At 40.3% G+C, this 23,991-nt stretch overlaps 1 protein-coding gene and 1 pseudogene across 1 annotated transcript in view; both read right to left on the reverse strand.

The window, feature by feature from the left end:
* RNF121 (ring finger protein 121) overlaps positions 1-23,991 on the reverse strand; it is an 88,102-nt gene that overhangs the window by 50,879 nt on the left and 13,232 nt on the right. The window contains exons 2-3 of the mRNA XM_044258616.1: positions 4,163-4,200; positions 956-1,097 (exon numbers count right to left, since the gene is read on the reverse strand). Of these exons, the coding sequence (XP_044114551.1) occupies positions 956-1,097; positions 4,163-4,200 (180 nt within the window). The remainder of the gene's footprint in view (positions 1-955; positions 1,098-4,162; positions 4,201-23,991) is intronic.
* On the reverse strand, positions 12,572-12,822 carry LOC122912637 (annotated as a pseudogene).

Here is a 23,991-nt window from a genome sequence, read left to right on the forward strand (position 1 = left end):
GGATCGAGTCCAACATCAGGCTCCCAGCTCCATGGGGAGTCTGCTTCACTCTCTGACCTTCTCCCCTCTCATGCTCTCTCTCACTCTCTCTCTCTCTCTCAAATAAATAAATAAAATCTTTAAAGTCTATTGGTCTGAGATTCAATAGCCACCCCAGGTCTCTTCCGACTATCATGTGCATGGAATATCTTTCCCCACCTTTTTACTTTTATTCTCTGTGTCTTTGTTTCTAAAGTGAGTCTCTCATGTTTGTTTGTTTTTTTAATCAATATGCTAATCTCTGCCTTTTACTAGAACAATTTAAGCCATTTAAAGTAATTACCAATAAAGAATGATTTACTTCTGCCATTTAGCTATATGTTTTCTGTATTTTTTTTTTTTAAGATTTCATTTATTTATTTGATAGACAGAGATCACAAGTAGGTGGAGAGGCAGGCAGAGAGAGAGAGGAGGAAGTAGGGTCCCCGCTGAGCAGAGAGCCCAATGTGGTGCTCAATCTCAGGACCCTGGATCATGACCTGAGCTGAAGGCAGAGGCTTTAACCCACTGAGCCACCCAGGCGCCCCTCCACCCTTTTTTTTAAAATTAATCTAAATCCTACCTGTAAGATTCACTTAAACACTTGGTCTTCCCAACAAGGTGATCACCTTGCCCTCTATTTGAATAGGTCCTGATGAGTATCCCCTTCATGGATCTGTCCCAAAATGTTTAAAAGGGAAGACCTATCTTTTCTGGCCATAAAAGTAGTCTCAAGTTCTACCTCTTTTTTTTTTAACTATCTGAATCACTTGCCTCCTAAAAGCACACCCACCATACATTATTCACCATTCATACATAACATCTATTATCTTTTTCCATACCCTGACAAATGCAGCCTGGGTGAGGCTAGACCCTAGAATACCTAGGAGAGTCTTTTGACAACTGTCAGAAGAAGAACTGAGAGGCAGTGGCTTACATTGTAGGAGCGGGGGTGTCTCTGTTTCCACTGCACCAGGAGCAGCTGGGCCACCACCAAAGTAGCGATGAGGATGAGGACCATTTCAGCGTGCATGGCTTCGTGGCCACGGTGCTTGGCATGCATTCGTGCGTGCTCAACCCTGAAAGTCAAACAGATGAAGCGAGGCAGGTCAGGGAAGGTGTGCTAGTAAAAGCGTAGTGCTTTCCAGGGATATCCCACAAGTCCATAGTTCAGAACATATTCCTGGCCTTTGCAACTGCAGGTTATTATACAAATTAGGGGCTAGAAAAACACACACCCTAGAAAATAGGCATTTGGGATAGAACAAGGGCTCTACGGACCTCAGAAGCTCAGCTACTGGAGTTAAAGGTGGGTTGTCTGCTGCCCACCCCCAAGAGCAGAAACAGCTGATACCTTTCCTGTAGGAAAGAGGACCCAGAAGAATCTTGTCATTACTGCCCATTTCAGTCCTATTTCAACTTCAACCATCCCTGGAAGGACAAAGTAACCCACAGAGAAGGATAGCCATAAAGTCACATACTCTTAGTCGATGATATTTATGACACAAAAATAAGTACTACTGCAAATGTGTACTAATCCCAGGGTTTAAGTCTTCCTTTATTTGTCCTATTCTCTCTGTCAGGACCAGGGATCCTGTTTAAGACTAGCTAAAGCCTGAAAGTTTGGACTGCTTTAACTTTATACTAATCCAACAGTATGCCTCCTCAAGAGCTTAAGGAAGAGTACAACTGGAAACTCTTATTTCATCTAAGGCTGGCATTCTTGGTCCAGAGGAATGGCAACAAGGGATTGCTTTTGCCTCTTAGAGTCAGAGTCAGCCAACAGAGAAATGAGGAAGGAGTCAGAAAAATAAATACAAATACAGCCCATAGTCAGGAGCTTTTATGACAATCCTCCATAGATGGGGGTATTAGGCAGAGAGGGAAAGGACAACAAATGATATCTTCATAGAGTTCCCAAGGGCAATGACAGACTATGTAAGAACCACCTAGTGGGATGAATTACAGACAAATGATAAAGCAAGTACAGGGAAAACTGTACAATCTAGGTGGTAGGCCTAAAGGTGTTTACTGTGTAATTCTTTCAACTTTTCTGAGATTTTTCACAGTAAAATGTTAGAGAGCAAACTGGTGGGGGTAGTGGGTAGCCAAATGTCAGCGGCCAGCCACAGCACCTCAGGGTTCATCTTCCATCAACTCATCCAGGGTAGGAGAATCTGGCAAACAAATAGTATGGGTAGGGGTCAGAAACTTAGGTTCAGACATCCATGTGGACTTGGCCAAGAAAATTCACATCTCTACATCACAATTTCTTCATCTGTCACAAAGAGTCTGTATCTCTGCTGCTTCCCACATAGTGTTGTTGAGAGGATAAGCTAAACTAAAAGGGCAAAGGACACTTTCAAAACCTAAGGACTCTGGGGAGTTATAAAGATAAGAGATAAATTTCTTATTCTCAGGCAATATTTGACTGAATGGATGTACACAACAACAATAACAATAAGAACAACAACAAAATCAAAGAAATATGGAGAAAAGACCAGAGAACAACAATTCTAGCTCAGGTTCCCACCCAATGCAAACATTGTCTTTATAATTTTTGTATGAATACTTCCACTAGCTGAAAACATATGCCTCTAGAGAACCATGTGTCCGGTACATTGTAGGTACTCATGTGCTAATAAAGGAATAAAACTCCAATACTTTAAGGGCAGGAGCTCACTGCCTCTCAATATATCACAATTATTAAAAACGTCTCTGATAACAAGACAAAAATCTTGCTATAGCTTCATTCCCTAATGAACGACCTTTTTTTTTTTTTTTAAAGATTTTATTTATTTATTTGTCAGAGACAGAGGGAGAGAGAGCGAGCGAGCACAGGCAGACAGAGAGGCAGGCAGAGGCAGAGGGAGAAGCAGGCTCCCTGCCGAGCAAGGAGCCCAATGTGGGACTCGATCCCAGAACCCTGGGATCATGACCTGAGCCGAAGGCAGTGGCTTAACCCACTGAGCCACCCAGGCGTCCCGATGAACGACCTTTTATATTCTGGAACAACCAAGGACATATTTACTCTTCTTTCCCAATGCTACTCTTTCAAAGATTTATATGATCTCACTTAAAACAAAAACAAAACAAAAAAAAATCCTCTTTCTACTACCACTTTTCTGTGCCCTTTTAGGCTAACAGTTTGAGATCTTTTAAATGCTATTCATATAACATAATATGAAAACCATTAGCCTGGTTGCCTTCTTCTAGATGTTATCTAACTGAAGATCTTCTTAATATGCTGTGATTACAACAAAATCAGTATGGACTCAGTGAAACACAGTGGTACTTTCACCTCCCTAAAGCAGAAAGTATATTTCTATGAACATATTCCAAATTTTGGAGTGTTTTGATAGCTGAGGTACACAACTGGTGCATATTAAGCTTGAAGTTTTCTAAAATCTTGCTGGTTTTGTCACGTAAGTTGTTATCTTTGCCATTCTCTATTTTTATAAAATAAATGAAAGGGCTTTTTTTTTGCACTATTAATAAAGTTTACATGGTTGATTTCAGCTCATTGGTCAGCTACGTTGTAGGGCAAACACTCGGACGACTCTTTGATGAGCAATCACGATAATAAGGTATTTGTTGACTAGTGACTCACTCTGGTTACAAAGCAAATTAGTAGCAGAGTTGAGATCAGGAAGACACCATTCCCATATTTCAGCCAGAGCTCTCTGCTCTGTTTTGTGGATAATGATGATGTTAATGATGATAGTGATTTGCAAAGCGATAACACTTACTGGAAGCTTACCACATGCCAGGCATTGTTCTAAGAATTTCACATATATTAGTCCTCACAACTCTATGAGGTGTAACTACTGTTGTAACCTTTCATTGTGCAAACCAGGGAAACTAAGATAGTAAGAAATCAAGTAACTCGCCCAAGACAGCATAGCTAGGAAATGGCAGAACTAGTAGTATTTAAACCCATATTAATAGTTTGGTGTAATTACCTATTCACTCCCCAGGACTAAAGGAGCTACCCAGGAATACTGGAAAAGATCCCAAATGACCTCTCCTACTAGTCAAGTCATGGCTTCCCCACAGACAAGGAAGCAAAAGGGTAGATATACAACTCTATTAGTAGGACTAATTTAAAATTCCCAGCCTGAGGGGCCCACACCATCACACTTACCTCCATTGCTCTTCTGGAGAGAGGTCTGACATATCAACCTGTAGAAAAACACCACCAAAAAATCCATTACGGTCTTAGAACTGTGCCTGCCCAATATAAGGTGTTCATACATTCATCATTATCTTCAAGGAATTATGAAGAGCTTCAAGTGTCACAATCTTTATGAAGCCTTCCCCAATACTCTACTTCCCACTGATCTCACCCTTCTCTAACCACTTACTTTATCTCTTATCTATGACTGACAGTGTACTACATGTCTGTGCTAGGCAATGAGGACCGGAGAGTAAACCCAACTCCTAAGATGCTCATAGCCTAATCAAGAATTCACACATATACACAGAAAATTTCTTTATTATATGCTGAGGACTAGCTATGGAAGAATAAAGAAGAGGCTTCTGATCCAATCTGTAGTGTTATAGACTGGCAAAGACTTCTGGAGGAGATGTGAAATACCATCCAGATGAAGAAATAAGAGAAATATGTTCCAGGCAAACAGACTAACATAAAAATGAAGGAATAAAGTTACTCAGCATACAAATAAATGAGCATGGCTAGAGCAAAAAGTATGAATCAGGATTAGTGGGAGATGAAGCTAGATAAAATATTCTGTCATATGCCGTCTGACTCTAAATGGCCCCATGGTAGCAAGCAACACATTAGACTAGTGAGAACTAAGCTTTAGTCCCTGCTCTGCTATTAACAAGCAGTACAACCTTCCAATTTCAAAGTTCTGGTTCTATTTGTTAGTCTTGTCCTCTAGAGGTTTCTCAACCTTGGCACTAGGGATATTTGGGACTGGGTAATTCTTTGGTGAGGTGGGAGTTCCCTGTACACTGTAGGATGTTTTAGCAGCATCCCCGACCCTCTACCTTCTAGATGCCAAAAGCATCTCCACAGAAGCAACAATGTCTTTAGACATTGATGAAAACTGCCTAGGGTTGAAAACTGCTGCTCAAGAATAATACTAAATTCTTTGAGTTCAGGTCTCAAGACTTCTACTTCCTTACAGCCATACAAAAGCATAACCAAGTGTCAGTACATAAGTCAAAAACGTTACATTCATACATTCTTACACTGACCTGAGCTGAAAATGTTTCTCAATGTAAAGAGAGACAGGCCTTAGTCAAATGAATCAAACAACAAATATTCCTTTAGTACTTATGATGGTCAGGGCCCAATTTCCCACTGTTCTTGTGATAAATTCAGAAAAGTACTTTACACAGAAAGTTTGAAGTAAAATGGGCAGAACTCTCCTACTGAGTCAAATCAGCACATACTTATCCGGCATCCTTTATGTGTGTGTACACTACTCCCATCACTATTTAGGGAGGGCTTTCAGAATTTTACATGTTCCAGGAAAGTTATTTAAAAAAAAAAAGGCTATCTCAAGTCACCCACCTACTCCCTTTTCCTACCTCACACAGTACCTCACAGAATATATTCAGGAGTCCTAACTCAGATCTTTATTTCCCCAGAACAAAAGAGGTCCCAGAATATCCCAGGACAAGTTGACATAAGAAATGAAAATGCCCATCTGGGTGGTACCTGAGCAGACAATTAAGGACCACATTTCTTTCTTTCTTTTTTTTAAGGTTTATTTATTTATTTGAGAAAGAGAGAGAGTGCAAGCAGGGGAAAGGGCAAAGAGAGAGGGAGACAAGCAGGCTCCCTTGTGAGCAAGAAGCCTGAAATGAGGCTTGATTGCGGGACCCTGAGATCATGACCTGAGCCAAAACCAAGAATCAGACGCTTAACCGACTGAGCCACCCTGGTGCCCCAGGCCACATTTCTAAATAAACAACCCAGTACAGGTTTCATGCTACGTATCAAAACTCTTTCCCTTTTTTCTAACTTGGACTTGCATCTTGCCAAACCAGTCTGTTCACTGTCTCAAAACACATGGGACTCATTCCGGTCTCTAGGCCTTTGTATATTCTTCCTTCTGCTCACAACATTTCCCTCTTTTATCCCATCCAAAACCAAGCTGTCCTTTGAGAACCCAGCTGCAATTTCACCTTCTCTGAAGAAGCCCGCCCTGATCCCCTAGCTTAGTGACTTTGGCCCTCTGCTTTTCTCAAGCAGGGATTTTTCTCCTTATTCAGAGTGTGGCACAAAGAGTCATATCAGCATTGTCTGCGTGCTTAATAGAAATGCAGCAACTCGGGACGCTTGGGTGGGTCAGTTGGTTAAGTGACTGCCTTCAGCTCAGGTCATGATCGTGAAGTCCTGGGATGGAGTGCCACATCAGGTTCCCTGCTCAACGGGGAGTCTGCGTCTCCCTCTGACCCTCCCCCTTCTTGCGCTCTTATTCTCTCTCAAATAAATAAATAAAACCTTAAAAGAAAGAAAGGAAGAGAGAGAGAGAGAGAGAGAGGAGGGAGAAATGCAGATCTCAGGCATCACTCCAGACCCCCTGAATCTGAATTTTCCTTTTAATAAGGTCTCCAGATGACTCATATGCACATTAAATCTGAAAAGCACTGTTCCATACCAGTCATTCATAGTCTTATGTTATCTTAGATGTGATTTCCAAGTGATGTAACTGTTTTTTTAAAAAAAGATTTTATTTATTTATTTGACACAGAAAGAGAAAAAGAGGGAGAGAATAAGCAGGGAGAGGGGCAGGCAGAGGGAGAGGAAAAAGCAAGTGTCCCGCTGCGCAGGGAGCCTGGGACCCTGGGATCATTTCCTGAGCCTAAGGCAGATGCTTAACCAACTGAGACACACAAATGCCCCAATGTAACTGCTTCTTAAGGCCAGGACCAGGACTAAGGAAAGCGGGGATAAACCAAGGGACCTAGGGCTCAAAATTTAAGGAGGCACTCATTGTCAGGTACTGACCCTCCATTTGCATGACCTTGAAAATGAATGCCTCCTTAAAGTTTGCACCCTAGTGCCTCGTTTGCTTCACCCTAGTCCTGGCCTGCTTATGTCTACCTTGCTTCCATCCCATAAACCTGGAAGATCCCACAGAGCCAAGGAGAATACACTGCTTTTTGTCCCGAAAGGAGAACAGAACAAAGCTGAGCATATACTAAGCACTTGAGTGAGAACTAGAGGAACTGAACAGAATTCTCTCCAATACAGTAAGTATGCTGACAAACCAGCATCCCACCTGGAGATGTTTAAATGTGAGTATAAATAAACATTTGAAAAATACTTAATAAGTATCTGGGAAAGAAGTATTCATTTGATACCAGGAGGCACCCAGAAAATCATGTTTAAAAACTCAATGTCCAAAAAAACAAAAACAAAAAAAAAACCACCAACAACACAACTACATCTTCAAAGAAGCAAGATGGTTAAGCAACTGCTTCCAGCTCGGGTCATGATCCCAGGGTCCTGGGATCAAGCTCCACATTGGGCTCTCCGCTTAGCAGCAAATCTGCTCCTCCCTCTCTGGAGCTCTGTGATCTCTTGCTTTCATTCTTTCTCAAATACATAAATAAAATCTTTAAAAAAGAAGCAAGACAACTCCATTAAAGGGAAAACTAAGAAAGATCCAAAGAACCAGGCCAGCTATGGTGTGCCTCTCCATGATAGTGATCAAGTGAGCTAATATCTATACCTTACTCTCTGGCTGGAAAACAGAGAATAAGACTTCTGACTTCATTGGGGGGCTGGGAGGGTAAGAACATTCAAGGTGACTAAGTGATTTCATTGTCTTTCCTCCTGGGAGAGTGGAAGCACTTTATAAAGTACCAGGAGAGGCTGTGGAACCGAATGTTGACGAAGCACAGGTCAGTACTGCTTTCAGAGCCTCATGGAAAATACCTCTCAGAAGGGCAAGCACTAAGGCTGAGACTAGACTGGAGCTTAGAGAACTGTTTAGCTCTTCATGGAGTACTATGAATGCAAAGAGAAGAGACATGATTTGGTTTTATTATTTACCTCCTGAACAGAACAATTCTTTAAACTACATCCATACTGGTCTTCTAGCACAAGGGAAAAAATAAGGAAAACTGTAAACTATTGCTAAAATTAACCCCTACCATCTGGAAATACATCTTTATTTGCTCCCTCATTAATGCGTTTATTCATCTGGGTCCAAGCAGTAAGTCAGTCTGAGTATGCCCTGTCCAGAGGTCAGGCAGCTAATTAAGAAGGCTCTCCAGGCATGGTTACTGACTGATGGGTTCACATCCAACTCCCAAGACCCACAAATAGAATGTTTTCTTGCCAACCAATCACTCCCCTCCTAGAAGCTCTCAAGGCCCTTGGTAGTACCAGTCTACCTAAGAACAGATCTGAAAGAAGTTAAATCAAAAATGTCAGGCAGAGAACAAGAGAAAATTTCATTAAAAGAGAAAATGCTGGGGCACTTGGGTGGCTCAAGTTGGTTAAGCAACTGCCTTTGGCTCAGGTCATGATCCTGGAATCCCAGGATCGAGTCCCACATTGGGCTCCCTGCTCAGCAGGGAGTCTGCTTCTCCCTCTGATCTTCTCCCCTCTCATGCTCTCTCACATAAGTAAATAAATTCTTTTAAAGAGAGAGAGAGAAAATCCTCAGGTGCAAAAGATTCAGGGATCCACCCCTGTAACCCAAACAACAGGCCTCTTATAACCCCCAAATATTGGATACTCTGTGGTCTGAGTCTTTACACAGGCTGGTTACTTTGTCCATTAAGCCCCTCTCTTCCACCAAACTACATTATGCCTTCCAACAAAATGCTGGCCATATCCTTCTGGCTTGAAGGCTCTTTAGACGGACTCTATTCACTGAAGAAACAAACATCCTTTACTGCCTCCCAGAGCATGGGCCATAGCCCAGCAGCATCAGCATCCTGAGAGCTTATTAAGAATCAAGAGAATTTCGGACTCTACCCCAGACCTCCTGAATCAGAATCTACACTAAATAAGATAGGTTGGTTAATCCATATGCCCATTAAAGTTTGAGAAGCACTGCTACTGCACCTCAGCACTCACATTCACAACTTGTCCTACAATCATACACTTCCGTGCACCTGATTCTTTTAATTAAAAGCTGCACTGGTATCTAATTTACATACCATAAAATTCACCCACTTAAAGTGTACTATTCAGTGCTTTTTAGTATATTCAGAGTTGTGCTGCCACCACCACCTCTAAGTTTAGAACACTTTACAAGCCCCCAAAGAAACCACATAACCAGTTAGCAGTCCCTCTCCATCCTCCCCCAGCCCAAGAAACCACTAATTTACTTTCTGTCTCCATCTACAATTGCCTATTCTAGCTGTTTCATATAAATGGGATCATACAATATGGTCTTTTGTGGTTGGCTTCTTTCACTTAGCATAATGTTTTCCATGTTCATCAGGTTGTAGCATATACTGTAGTTCCTTTTTATTTCCAAATAATACAATATATGGACACTCCACATTATAGCTATCCACTCACCTGTTACTGGACATTTGAGTTGTTTATACTTTCTAACTATTACAAATAATGCTCTTATGAACATTTATCTACAAGTCTTTGTGTAGACATGTTTTCATTTCTCTTGAGTATATATATCTAGGAGTGAAACTGCTGGGTCATATGGTAATTCTATGCTTAACCTTTTGAGGAACTGCCAAATTGTTTTCCACAGCAGCTGCACCATATTACATTCCCATCAGCACTGCATGAAAGCTCCAATTTCACCACATCCTCAACAACACCTGTTAGTTTCTTCTTGATAAAAGCATCCAAGCAGGTGGGAAATGGTATTGCAATGTATTTTCAATTTTGCATTTCCCTAAAGGATAATGATGCTGAACACCCTGAACACCTTTTCATGTGCTTATTGGCCATTTATGTATCTTCTTTGGAGAAAAGTTTATTCAGATCCTTTGTCCATTTTTTAAAAATAGACCATTTTAGATCAGTTTTAGGCTCATAGTAAAACTGAATGGAAAATAACAGAGAATGCCCATGTGTCCCTTGCACCCAAATATGCAGAGCTTCCCGATTATCAACATCCCCCACCAGAGTAGTACATTTGTTCCAAATGATGAACCTACCCCGATACATCATTTCACCCAAAGTTCATAGTTTACCTTTAAGTTCTTTATTAATGTTATACAGCTTACTGGTTTGGGCAAATGTATAATGTATACAGAGATCTATGCAACACTTGAGAATCATACAGAGTAGCTTCATTGTCCTAAAAATCCTCTGAACTCTGCTTATTTAACTCTCTTTCCCCCCAGCCCCTACCAAACACTGACCTCTTTTCTGTCTCTATGGTTTTGACTTTTCTAGAATGCCATATAGTTAAAATCATATGTAGCCTCTACACTGGGTTCTCTGACTAGTAATATGCATTTAAGATTCCTCTATGTCTTTTCATGGTTTGATCACTCATTTCTTCTTAGTAATATTCACGAAGATATTCCATTATCTGGAAATACCATAATTTATTTATCCACTCACCTACGCAGGGACATCTTGATTACTTCCACCATTTGGCAACTGTAAATAAAGCTGCTATAAACATCTGTGTGCAGGTCTCTGTGCAGACACAGATTTTCAACTCTTACGGTGAAACGCAGAGAGCACAATTACTGGATTGTATGGTAATTTTGTTCTTCTCCTTCAATACAGTATTGGCTATTCCGGGTCTTTTGCCTCTCCATTTAAAGTTTGGAATCAGTTTGTCAATACCCACAAGATAACCTGCTGGGATTCTGACAGGTGTTGCACTACAGTTATAAATCAGGTTGGGAAGAACTGACTTGTTGACAACACTGAGTCTTCCTATACCTGAACATGGACTATCACTCCATTTAATTAGTTCTTTAATATATTTTTAAAGATCTTATTTATTTATTTATTTATTTGAGAGAGAGACAGAGCGAGCGAGCAAGTGAGCACAAGGAGGAGATGGGCAGAGGGGCAGGGAGAGAGAATCCCAAGCCGACTCTGCACTGAGCAGGGAGCCAGATGCGGGGCTTAATCTCATGACCCTGAGATTATGACCTTAGCTGAAGCCAAGAGTGGGATGCTTCACTGACTGAGCCACCCAGGCACCCCAGTTCTTCTTTAATACTTTGATCAGGGCTTTTTTTGGTTCTCCTCATATAGATCTTATAACAAATATTTTGCTAGATTTTTATTAGTATTTATGCTAGTATGTCACTTCTATGGAGCTAAAGTAAATAGTATTATGTTTTTAATTTCAAATTCCATTTGTTCATTGCTGATATGAAGGATGCAATTGGTTTTTTTATATTAACCTTGTTAGATTTACATTATCTTGAAAACGTGCTAAAATCAAACAGTAGTTCCAGAAGGTTGTTTGTTGATTCTTTTGGATTTTCTACATAGAAAATGATGTCATCTATGAGTAAAGATGCTTCTACTTTTTCCTTCCAAATCTGTATACATTTTACTTTTATTTTTACATTAATTAGGACTTCCACAGTATGATGTTAAAAAGCACGGTGAGAGGGGACATCCTTAGGTTGTTCCTAAGCTTTGTGGGAAAGCTTCAAACTTCTCACCATTTAGGATGATGTTACCTGTAATTTTCTGTAGATATTCTTTTAAGATTTTATTTATGTATTTGAGAGAGCAAGTGTACACAGAGAGTGAGAAGGAGAAGACTTCTGCCGAGAAGGGAGCCCAATGCAGGGCTTGGTCCTAGGACCCCAGGATCACGACCTGAGCTGAAGACGACACTTAACTGGCTGAGCCACACGGGCAGCCCTGCAGATATTCTTTATCCAGTTCAGGAAGTTCCTCTCTGTTCCTAGTTCTGTGAGAATTTTTATCTTAAATGGGTATGGGATTTTTGTCAAATGTTTTTCTTTATTCATACATTTATGTAATTTTTCTTCTTTAACATATTGATGTGATGGAATATAGTAACGGACTTTCAAATGTTGAACCAACTTGTATACCTGGGATTAGTCCCAACTTGGTCATGGTGTATGATTCTTTTTATATAATGTAAGATTCAATTTGTTAATATTTTACTGATGATTTTTACATTGATGTTCATAAAAGACACTGAGGCCCCCTCTTTCACTTATAGAAGTAATTTGTGTCCTCTTTTTTTCTTAGGTAGCCTGGCTACAGACCTACTGGTTTTATCAACCTTTCAAAGGTTCAGATTTTGATTTTGATTTTCTCCACTGATTTCCTATTTTTAATTCATTGATTTCTACTCTGTTTTTCATTACTTCTTTTCTTCTACTTAATTCGGTTTTAATCTGCTTTTTCTAGTTTCCAAAGGTGGAGACTTAGGTGATTTTATTTATTTTTTTCATGTCGTGGACTTGCTTCTTTAATTGGAGATGAACTTAGCAGTCAATGGCAAGGATCCAAACTCTAACAAAAGAACCAACTACAGAATGGTTGTCCTCTTGAAGAAAGAGTAACTTGCATTTGATTTTTCCAGGTTGGCTCATTCCCAAATGCTGAAGATTTGGATTCCTAAAGTCTTCTTCAGCATTTACCTAATTCTTTGTGGGTGGAAGCAGGGCTGGGACTATTTGTCCGCACATAAACTGATCCTTGCATAAATTTATATCCTTGCATAAAACTTTTATAATGAGAAAGCAGCTGGGACACGTTGCCTTGTCTTCCCCATTCTCTTCATCTTCTTGGTGATGCACAAGTTATCCCCCCACAGGAGGGGACAGAAATGTCTCCAAGTTTTTATCATATTGGAAGTCCTCAATCTCCCCCTCATCATGAAAGAGCCATTGTCACTCGGGCCAGCAGAAGTCTTTTGCCTCCACAAGCCAACACTGCCCTGGGAAGGTCTAACTTGGCAGGCACAGGCCCCAGCTCAGGTGATTGATTTTAGATCTTTCCTCTTTTCCCTCTGCATGGTTTTCCCTGCATCCCACAAATTTCGGTAAGTTGGATTTTCATTTTCATTTAGTTGAAATATGTAAATTTTTCGACTTCTTCTTTGATCCATGTGTTATTTAGAAGTATGTTGTTTGATCTTCAAGTATTTGTGGATTTTCTAGCTGTCACTCATTTACTGATTTCTAGCTGAATTCCATTGTGCTCTGACAGGAGACATTGTGTGATTCCTAGTCTTTTAAATTTGTTAAGTTTTGTTTTATGGCCCACCTTGTGTTTTATCTTGGTTGTGTTTTATCTTGGTTATTGTTTACATGGAATGTTCCATGTAAACTTGAGAATGTCTCTATCCTGCTGCTGTCAGATGAAGCAGTCTATAGATGTCCATTATATATATCCAGTTGATTGATGGTGTCTGAACTCAGCTATGTATTTACTGACTTTCTGCCTTCTGAGTCTGTTCATTTCTGACACAGGAATGTTGAACTCTCCAACTAGAAAAGTGGATTTGTCTATTTCTCCTTACAATTCTATCAGTTTTGCCCACATATTTTGATACCCTTTTGTTAGGCACATATATATTACAGATTGTTATGTCTTCTTGAAGGACACTCTTTCATCACTACATAATGCCCCTCTTGATCCCTAATAAATTTCCTAATAAATCTGCTCTTTCTGGGGTGCATGGGTGGCTCAGTTGGTTAAGCACCCAACTCTTCCATTTTGGCTCATGTAATGATCTCAGGGTCATGAGACTGAGCCCTGCATTAGGCTATACATTGAATGGGAAGTCGGCTTGAGATTTTCTCCCTCTCCCTTTGCCACTCCCTGACCCCCACTTGCCTGCTCACACTCTCTCTAAAATAAATACATAAATCTTTGAAGTCTGCTCTTTCTGAAATATAGTTAGTCTTGCTTTCTTTTGATTAATATTAGTATGGCATATTATTCTCCATTCATTTACTTCTAATTTATATGTGTCCTTTTATTTAAAATGGGTTTCTTGGGGCCCCTGGGTGGTTCAGTTGGTTAAGTGGCTGCCTTTAGCTCAGATCATGATCCCAGGGTCCTGGGATCAAGGCCAACATCAGGCTCCTTGCTTCTCCCTGCTTCTCCCCTGCCTGCCTTCCCCCCGCCCCCCGCTTGTGCTTGCTCGCTCTCTCTTGCTCACCCTGTGTCAAATTGAAAAATAAATTCTTAAAAAAAATTAAATTGGGGCACCTGGGTGGCTCAGTGGATTAGGCCGCTGCCTTTGGCTCAGGTCATGATCTCAGGGTCCTGGGATCAAGTCCCACATCGGGCTCTCTGCTCAGCGGGGAGCCTGCTTCCCTTCCTCTCTCTCTCTGCCTGCTTCTCTGTCTACTTGTGATCTCTGTCAGATAAATAAATAAAAATCTTAAAAAAAAAATTAAATTAAAAAAATTTTTTAAAAAATGGGTTTCTTGTGGGCAATATATAGTGGATCTTGTTTTTTTTAATCCACTCTGACAATCTTTTAATTGGTGCATTTAGATTACTGATGCTTAAAGTAACTACTGATATAGCTGGATTAATATCCACTACATCTGTCGATATATTCTGTTTGTTGTTCTTGTTCTTGGCTCCTGTTTTTGTTTTCCAAGCTTTTGTGATTTTTCTTTTTTTTTCTTTAAGTAGCCTCCATGCCTAGTATGGAGCCCAACATGGCACTTGAACTCACAACCCTGAGATCAAGACCTGAGCTGAAATCAAGAGTAGGAAGCTCAACCAATAGCTACCCAAGCACCCCCAAACTTTTGTAATTTTAACTGAGAATTTTCCATAATTTTATTTTCTCCTCTTTCTTATCACTCATATTTGCTTTTATTGTTTTAATGGATGCCCTAGAGTTTGCAGTATACATTTACAACTAAATAAAAAAATCCTTTTTTTTTAAGATTTTATTTATTTGACAGATAGAGATCACAAGTAGGCAGAGAGGCAGGCAGAGAGAGAGAGAGAGAGAGAGGAGGAAGCAGGCTTCCCGCTGAGCAGAGAGCCCAACATGGGGCTCGATCCTAGGACCCCATAATCATGACCTGAGCCGAAGGCAGAGGCTTTAACCCACTGAGCCACCCAGGTGCCCCTTAAGTCCACTTTCAAATACTATATCACTTCATGGGTAATATGAGTAACTTAAAACAAAATAATCGTAATTTCTCCCTCCCATCCTTTGTTTCATTGCTGTCATTCATTTCACTTTTTCATAAGCATATCTACACACACACACACATACACATGCACACACATACATAGACACATAAATGCATACATAATCAAATACAGTGTTGGTATTATTGTTCTGAAAAAACTGATATGCTAGATCAATTACAAGTTTAAAAAAAGCACTATTAAAACAGCACTATAAAAATTCATATTCAATGGTGAAGGACAAAATGCTTTTCCTTTAAGGTCAGAAACAATGTCAGCATGTCTACCCTCACCACTACTATTCAACACTGAAGTTTTTAGCCAGCATAAAGCGATAAAAGGCACACAAATTGGAAAGAAAGAAAACTGCCCCTATATGCAGATGACTTGATGTACTATGTAGAAAATCCCAAAGAATCTACAAAAAGAAAAATAAATACTAGAATAAGAGAGTTCCGCAACACGGTAGAATATAATATAAACACACCCAAAAAATACATTTCTATATATTAGTAGTGAACACATGAAAACTGAATATAAATTTTACAATCATTCATTAAAAAAGTATAAGTAAAATAAATATTCCTATTATATCTTCACTTATTTCTTTCCTGATACTTCCTTCCTTTATGTAGATCTGAGTTTCCGACCTCTATCATTTTCCTCTCTCTAAAGAACTACTTTTAACATTCCTTGCAAGTCAGATCTACTGGGAACAAATTCTTTCATTTTTTGTTTTGTCTTTATTTCTCCTTCTCTCTTGAAGGGTAAAGAATTCTAGGCTGGTGGCGTTTTTCTCAACACTTTTTTTTTTTTTAAAGAAATAGAGTATGAGGGCGCCTGGGAGGCTCAATGGGTTAGGCCTCTGCCTTCAGCTCAGGTCTTGATCTCAGGGTCCTGGGATTGAGTCCTGCATTGGGCTCTCTGCTCAGTGGGGGAGCTGCTTCCCCCCAACTCTCTGCCTACTTGTGATCTCTGTCAAATAAATATAATCTTAAAAAAAAAAGAAAAGAAAAGAAAAGAGAGTGTGAGCGGGGGCAGGGGTGGGGACAGAGGGAGAGAATCTTAAGCAAGCACCGTGCCTAGCACAGAGCCCAAAGTGGGACTCGATTTCATACACCTGAGATCATGACCTGAGACGAAATCAAAAGTCGGACACTTAACTGAGTCACTCAGGTGGCCCTTTTCTCAACACTTTAAACATTTCATTCTACCTGCTTTTGCTTCCGTGGTTTCTGAGGAAAACTTGGATGTAGTTCTTATCTTCACTCCTCTGTAGGTAAGGTTTTCCTCCTGTTTCTTTCAGGATTTTCTATCTTTGATTTTCTAGTTTGAAAAATTGTGTCTAGGTGTAGTTTTTTTGCCATGGAAGGTTTCTGTCTCGTTGTTGTTTTGACATTTATCCTCCTTAGTATTTTGAGCTTCCTGGATCTGTGATTTGCCGTCTGACATTAATTAGGGCAATTCTCAGTCATTATTGTTTCAAATATTTATTTTATTTCTTTTTCTTCTGGTATCCCCATGATATGAATATTTTAAGTCTGGGCTGCTCTAACAAAATGCAAAAGATTGGGTGTGGCTATAAACAACAATTTATTTCTCACATTTCTGAAGGGTGGAAGTCCAGGATGATGGCACTAGATTTTATGTCTGGTAAGGGCTTCTGGGTTCATAGATGGCCACCTTTTAGCCATTTTCTCAAATGGTAAAAGGGGCTGGGGAGCTCTGTGGGGCCTCTTTCATAAGGGCACAAATCCCAATTATGAGGGCTCTGCCCCTATGACCTAATCATCTCCCAAAAAACTCCCCCAGCTAATACCATCACATTAGGGATTAAAATTTCAACATATGAATTTGGGGGTAACACAAACATTTTCAGACCATAGCAATGTATATCACAACTTTTGTAGTTGTTCCATGGTTCTTAGAGACTGTTTTCTCTAATGTTTTTTTCTCTTTACTTTTCACTTCTATAGGTTCCTATTGAGATACCCTCAAGCTCAGAGATTCTTTCATCAGCCATGTCCAGTCTACTGGCAAGCCCATCAAAGACATTTTTCATTTCTGCTGGTGTTTCTGATCTCTAGTGTTAGAATTTCCATCTCCCTTGTTCTTATACTGCTGTCTACTTTAGCCATTAGAGCTATGATCATATTAATCATAGTTGTTTTAAATTCCTGTTCAAATAATTCCAACATCCCTGTCATAGGTGACTCTAATTCTGATGCTTTGGTTTTTCTCTTCAAACTGTGCTTTTGGGGCATCTAGGTGGACTCAGTAAGTGTCCAACTCTTGATCTCAGCTCAGGTCTGGATCCCAGGGTCATGAGTTCAAGCCCCACAATGGGCTCCATGCTGAACATGGAGCCTACTTGAAAGAACAAAACCCAAAAAACTGTGCTTTTTGTCTTTTGGTAGGTCTTAGAATTTTTTCTTGATAGGTCGGCAAAGCACTGTTATAAATAGGCCTTTAGTAATGTGGTAGCAAGGTGTGGAAGGAGGAGAAACATACTAGAGTCCAATGACTGAATTTCAGTCTTTTAGTGAGCCTATGCCTGTGGAATATGAACTTCACAAGTGCTTCTCAGTTCTTCACTCATCACCCCTCTTAGGTGGGAAAGGATGGCTTCAGTGGGCTGGAATTTGGCATTTCCCTTCTCCTACATGGAAGTCTAGAGCTGGCTAGAGTTGGATTATTTCCCTTCCCTGGGGTCAGTTGGGCTCTGGCTAACTAGTTTCTCCTGATGGCAGACCACCACCTTGCTAAGAACAGAATGCTCTGCAGTATTTTTAAATAGTTCCCTTGCCCCCCGCCAGAAGCACGAGGGGATTTTTCTCAATACTCAGCTTAAGAGGGACGCCTGGTTGGCTCAGTCAGTTAAGCAGTTGCCTTCGGCTCAGGTCGTGATCCCAGGGTCCTGGGATGGAGTTCCACGCCGGGCTCCTTTCTCAGCGGGGAGCCTGATTCTCTCTCTGCCTCTGCCTGCCACTCTGTGTGCACGCTCTCTCTCTCTCTCTCTCTCTTTCTCTCTCTCTCTGACAAATATATAAGTAAATCTTTAAAAAAAAAAAATACTCAGCTTAAGAACCTGATAGATATCCAGGAGGCAGAACTCACAAAATTGGCAGGGGGTGGGGGGAATCTCAATGACTGAGTCCCCTTGGAGCTTTTAACTCTCAGAGTGGCCAAAAGGGAGTCTCCAGCAATTCATCTAAGGCCCAGGTTTCCCTACTCCAGGACTGGTTCCCACAAATGTATCTGCTCCTGTAAGTTGTGATTCTCTGTATTCAACTTTTGGTCTCTCCAATGTTCCAGGCTCTTATAAACTCACTTCTCTTATAAATCTAAGAATTCCTGATTTATCGGTTTGTTTAGCTTTTTACTTGTTAGGACAAAGTAGTGAGTCCCAAGCTTCTTAGAAGCCATACTGGAAATTTCTGTACATTTTTTGATGAAATTATTTAATTTTTATTGCTGAGTTGTAAAAGTTCCCTACATATTCTGGATACAAATTCCCTTATCTGATATATGACTTGCAAATATTGTCTCCCATTCTGTGCGTTCTTTTTACTTTCTTGATGGTGTCCTTTGCAACACAAAAGGTTTTCATTAAGTCCAACTTATTTATTATTTTCTTTAATTCCTTGTGCTTGGGTGTCATATCTATGAAATGATCATAATTTCGGATAATGTTTTCTTCTAAAAATTTTATAGTTTTAGTTATTATATTTAGGTCATTGGTCCATTTTGAGTTAATTTTTGTATATGGTATGAGGTAGGGATCAACTTCATTCTTTTGCATGTGGCTAACTAGTTGTCTCAGCATCATTTGTTGAGAAGACCGTTCATTCACCATGTGCACCTGATTCTTCACATTGGCTCTTTTCTTTTCTTTTTTTTTTTTTAAGATTTTATGTATTTATTTGACAGAGAGAAATCACAAGTAGATGGAGAGGCAGGCAGAGAGAGAGAGGGAAGCAGGCTCCCTGCTGAGCAGAGAGCCCGATGCGGGACTCAATCCCAGGACCCTGAGATCATGACCCAAGCTGAAGGCAGCGGCTTAACCCACTGAGCCACCCACGCGCCCCACATTGGCTCTTTTCTAAGATGGTACAATACCCTTGTTTTCCACATCATTTTCTCGAGTGTTCCCATAGCTCTATAAACTTTGCTGACAGAATCTCAGAAAAGACAATAAACAAATAAGAACATAAACAAGCAAACAAATAAATAAGGCCCCAAAGCTGTCTGTGAAGTTTGATAACATTTATTCCTTTACTCAAATCTCACTTAAGTACTCCTGTTCTAAATGTGCAGGTCCAGGGCTAGGCAGGGGATGCAAAGATGAACCAGACATTTTTCTTGCCCTTGAGAAGACAGATAAAAAATAAAATAATTAGGCTGCTTGGGGCACCTGGGTGGCTCAGTGGGTTAAAGCCTCTGCCTTCGGCTCCGGTCATGATCTCAGGGTCCTGGGATCAAGCCCCACATCGGGCTCTCTGCTCAGCAGGGAGCCTGCTTCCCCCTTCCCTCTCTGCCTGCATCTCTGCCTACTTGTCATCTCTGTCTGTCAGATAAATAAATAAAATCTTTTGAAAAAAATAATAATTAGGCTGCTTTAAAAGTATGGACTTATTCAGCCCAGGGAGCACAACTGTTTCCTCTCTACAGAAGGCACGGATGAGATATAAAGGAGAAAAATGACTCTCTGAAGATCACAGTTGAAATAGTGATGGAAAAAGGGTCACAGAACTTATGGGAGAAATCAAAGACAGGGCTTACAGCCTCAAATGACCAAATCAATGACTAGTCACAAAGTCCTCCTAGAGTCACATTATGATTTTCATGGGGCCCAGGTACTTCTGCCTTTGTGGGCCTCTTTCTCCATTAAAAAAATAATAATAATAAATATATATGTGTGTGTGTGTGTGTATAATATAAATATAAAATATATTAATAAAAATATAAGTACATTTTTTTATTTTTTTAAATTATTTTTACTAACATATATTATTTGCCCCAGAGGTACAGATCTGTGAATCGTCAGGCTTACACACTTCACAGCACTCACCATATCACATACCCTCCCCAAAGTCCATAACCCAACACAGTGCTCACTACTAGAGCAATACAAAGAAGATTAGCATGGCCGCTTTGCAAGGGTGACAGGCAAAAATGTATTTTATGACTACACTGCTACAAAGATGTATAATCCAAGCTGGACTGTAGTCGCTTTTTAATTCTTAAAGGAAATTAAGATATTTTTGTGGGTCCCTTGGGACTGTACCTACTGTGCCCAGTGGATAAGTCTGCCCTAGGTCTTGCTGTCTCCCCACAGCTATGGACCAAGTGTTCTCTCCCCAGCAGCCTGCTTCTAAGACTCTCTTCTCTCCTGGGTCTATCTGATCAAGCAGCATGAGGTTTAAGCTCATGCTACATCTACATCTCACTGCCTAAATCCACAATAAAAAGCAGCCTCAATCTAATCATATGAGCACTATAAAGTCATCAGAAAATCACTTGACAATAATATATATTCTGTGTTCAAGAATATTCTGTGTTCAGTAATATGTATTCTGTGTTCAAGGTTTAGATATATTCATGAATGATCACACCCCCAAAAAAGAAACAGACATATCATTGACCTGCAAACACCAAAGGCATGGGGAGCATGCACCTGGCATCTTGAAAGTACCCAATAAATATGTTTGCTAATTCAATCAAAAGACAAGCATAAAGCAAAGTATATTTTCTTATAAAACTTAACTTTGAATAAGCAGAAAATAAACATGTAAATAAACATATATTTATATATATGACATAAATTCTGGTAGTATTATGAAGGAAAATAAAACATGGTAAGAGAAGAAAGTGAAAAGGGAGACTGTTTTATTGCTATACTGTAGACACTCATTTCCCCTAAAGGTTTCCAACAACAGGAGAATATGCTGGGTAAGACAGCCAGTAACACCCTATGTAGTATGTCTTATTTCTTTGGGTTTTATCTCATTCCCACTTTTCACCCCAAGAAATGGGTTTAGGGCAACAACTACCCTTCTCAGTGAAAAGAAGAGCAGTTGAAGAGAAGAGCTAGTAATCTAGCATACCTATTTAATTGCTATGTGTCAATAAACAGGGAACTTCCTCTGTGCCTCAATTTCCCCATATACAAAATGAGGGGGTTGGCTTAGGTGATTTTCAAGGTGCTTTAAAACTAAAATGCTATAATAATTCACACCAAATCTGTTTAACTCCAAAGCTTTGGAGTCAGCTGTAATACTCTGGCTTTCCAAACTGCCACAGTTTCCTTATTTACCACAGAACTAAAAACAAAATACCTTCGGTGTGGTAAGGTGTGAATTAACAGGATGCTACCAGATTAAATCTATGAAACTACTAAGTGACTATCGTGGCATGCATCAGGAGTATCCATCAGTCAGAGGATGGCCTCTTGTCCTGGCTTCAAGTACCTGCTAACTGTAAAGGGCCCTAAACTCTGGAATGCCATCCACTAGGGCCAACTGGCATTTCAGAGGTCCCAGCTGATCCTTCCAAGTTAGAAACTGATCAACCATGTAGCTACAGACTTCATTCTTTCACAAAAATTAGAGACAAATAAACCCAACCTTTGCCCTTGAGGTATTCATAGTTGGTGAGGGGCAGGGGAGGGGAAGAGACAGGACACAACAGAGTATTAAAGATAAAATAGTATGACAGGGATAACAACCACTGACATTTAAACAAAACACTACCTAAGCCCAGAAAAAGGAGAGATTAGCCATCTCCTAGACCTGGTAGGAATAAAGCACACCAGGCTGGCTGCCTCCTCTATCCTGTGGGGACAGATGCTCTGGTCCACTAGGTGGTTAGGATAACAAGTACAAAAGTTCACAGGCTCTCCATATTTGTAGCTCTCCTTTCTCCTCTCATTCACATTCTTCTTCAACTCTGCAGCCCTGCTGACAATTCAAGGCCAATAAATCAAAGTGCAACCACTTCACTTTAAAAAAAAAAAAAAAAGACCTCATGAATCAGCTGGGAATCATGCAGACGTGGAATCTGTTTAGCCAAACTGTAAGGCCTGATACAGACAGCAAACTTGGAGCAGGGAAGTGAAAGTAGATGTTGGTGTTAACAACTGCTGTGGCTGCTGTCTGCCCATCACCCCCACCTCTCTACCATCACCAGAAAGCCAGGCCAGCTGAGTTGGGAAGGCCAGCTCATCCTCCAGGTCAGCTGAGTTGGGAAGCTGTTTAATGAAAAATCTCAAATATATTAAAAGAAGAAGGGATAGTTTAATGACTTCTCTCCCATTCAACAATTATCAAATTTGGGGGCACCTACCATTCTTTGGTTCTTCAATTCCTTTCCCATGAAATTCCTACTTCTCAGACTAGCTTCCTCCCCACTGGCCCTCCGCTCACTTTTTCCTACATGCCCTCCACCCTCCCATGTACTCTATATCATTCCTTTAGGATGGTATCGGTCCCAATCCAGATGCCACCTCTTCCAGAAACCCTTCCAGAGCAAAACTGTCCTTTCTATGGACTCCTAGAGCCTTTATATTCTAGACTATTCATCTGCTTGTCACATTTCCCACCTATGGAATCGCCCTTGAATTTTTCATTGCCACACCTCAGACTTTATCCCTTACTCTCTCCCAGACTACTGCAGTGACCTCCAAGGTGATCTCCCTGAATCTAATCTCGCTAGAACAGATGCACACCTAATAGCAGCCAGAGTGATCTTTCTCAGATATAAAACTGACCGCATCAGACTTTGATACCTTTCTATTACCTTTGGATTAAAGCCCAAACTTATTTGTATGACACACAAGGTACTTCATAATCTAGTCCAACCAGCTACTTATCTCACCACTCTCCACCAAATGGCTTATACTCCAGCCACACTGAACCACCTGAACCACCTACCATTCTAACATGTTCTTTCCTTTTATCACTCAGCGCTTTGGCCGGCGCCATCTTCTCTCCCTAGAATTCTTTCCTCACCTTCACTGTCTAGTTCATCTCTATTTGCTCTTGAAGATGCAGCTCAAATACCTCCTTCATTAGATATTTTCCACTGTTATTCTTTCACAGATTCATTCAACAACTGTGAAATGAACATATGCTAAGTTCTAGACTGGGGATACAATGATAAATAAATAACAGCTCTCACTCTCAAGATGCTTAGAGTCTATCAGATGTCCTCCGGTAGAGTGATTCCCTTCCTCTTCTGCAAAAATTTGCAATTTATACATATCTCCAAGGTCACATTAGTTTTTATACTTGTTTCAGAGTCTGTTTCCATAACTTGACTCTAAGCATCTTGAGGTCAAGGATATTTTCTTTTTATTAAAGCTTTGTTGGGCGCCTGGGTGGCTCAGTGGGCTAAGCCTCTGCCTTCAGCTCAGGTCATGATCTCAGGGTCCTGGAATCAAGACCCACATCGGGCTCTCTGCTCAGCGAGGAGCCTGCTTCTCACCACCACCCCCCTGCCGCCACCTGCCTCTCCCCCTACTTATGATCTCTCTCTCAGTCAAATAAATAAATAAAATCTTAAAAATAATAAAAAATGCTTTTTTGAGGTATAGTATCTATTTTGTGGACAATTAAATGATTGTTCATATATTTACAGGGTGGTGCAACCATCTTACTTTAGATAATTTCCATCACTTTAGAAACAAACCTCATGCTCATCTATCAACTCCCCATTCACATTCCCAGACCTTATCAACCATAAATCTACTTTCTATCTCTATATATTTGCCTTTTCTGGACCTTTCATATAAATGAAATCGTACAAAATTCAGTTTTTTTGACTGGCTTCTTTCAGACAACATGTTTTTTCAAGGAGCATCCATGTTCTAGCATATATCAGTA

This window comes from Neovison vison, chromosome 7, assembly GCF_020171115.1.
Source record: "Neovison vison isolate M4711 chromosome 7, ASM_NN_V1, whole genome shotgun sequence".
Lineage (NCBI taxonomy): Eukaryota > Metazoa > Chordata > Mammalia > Carnivora > Mustelidae > Neogale > Neogale vison.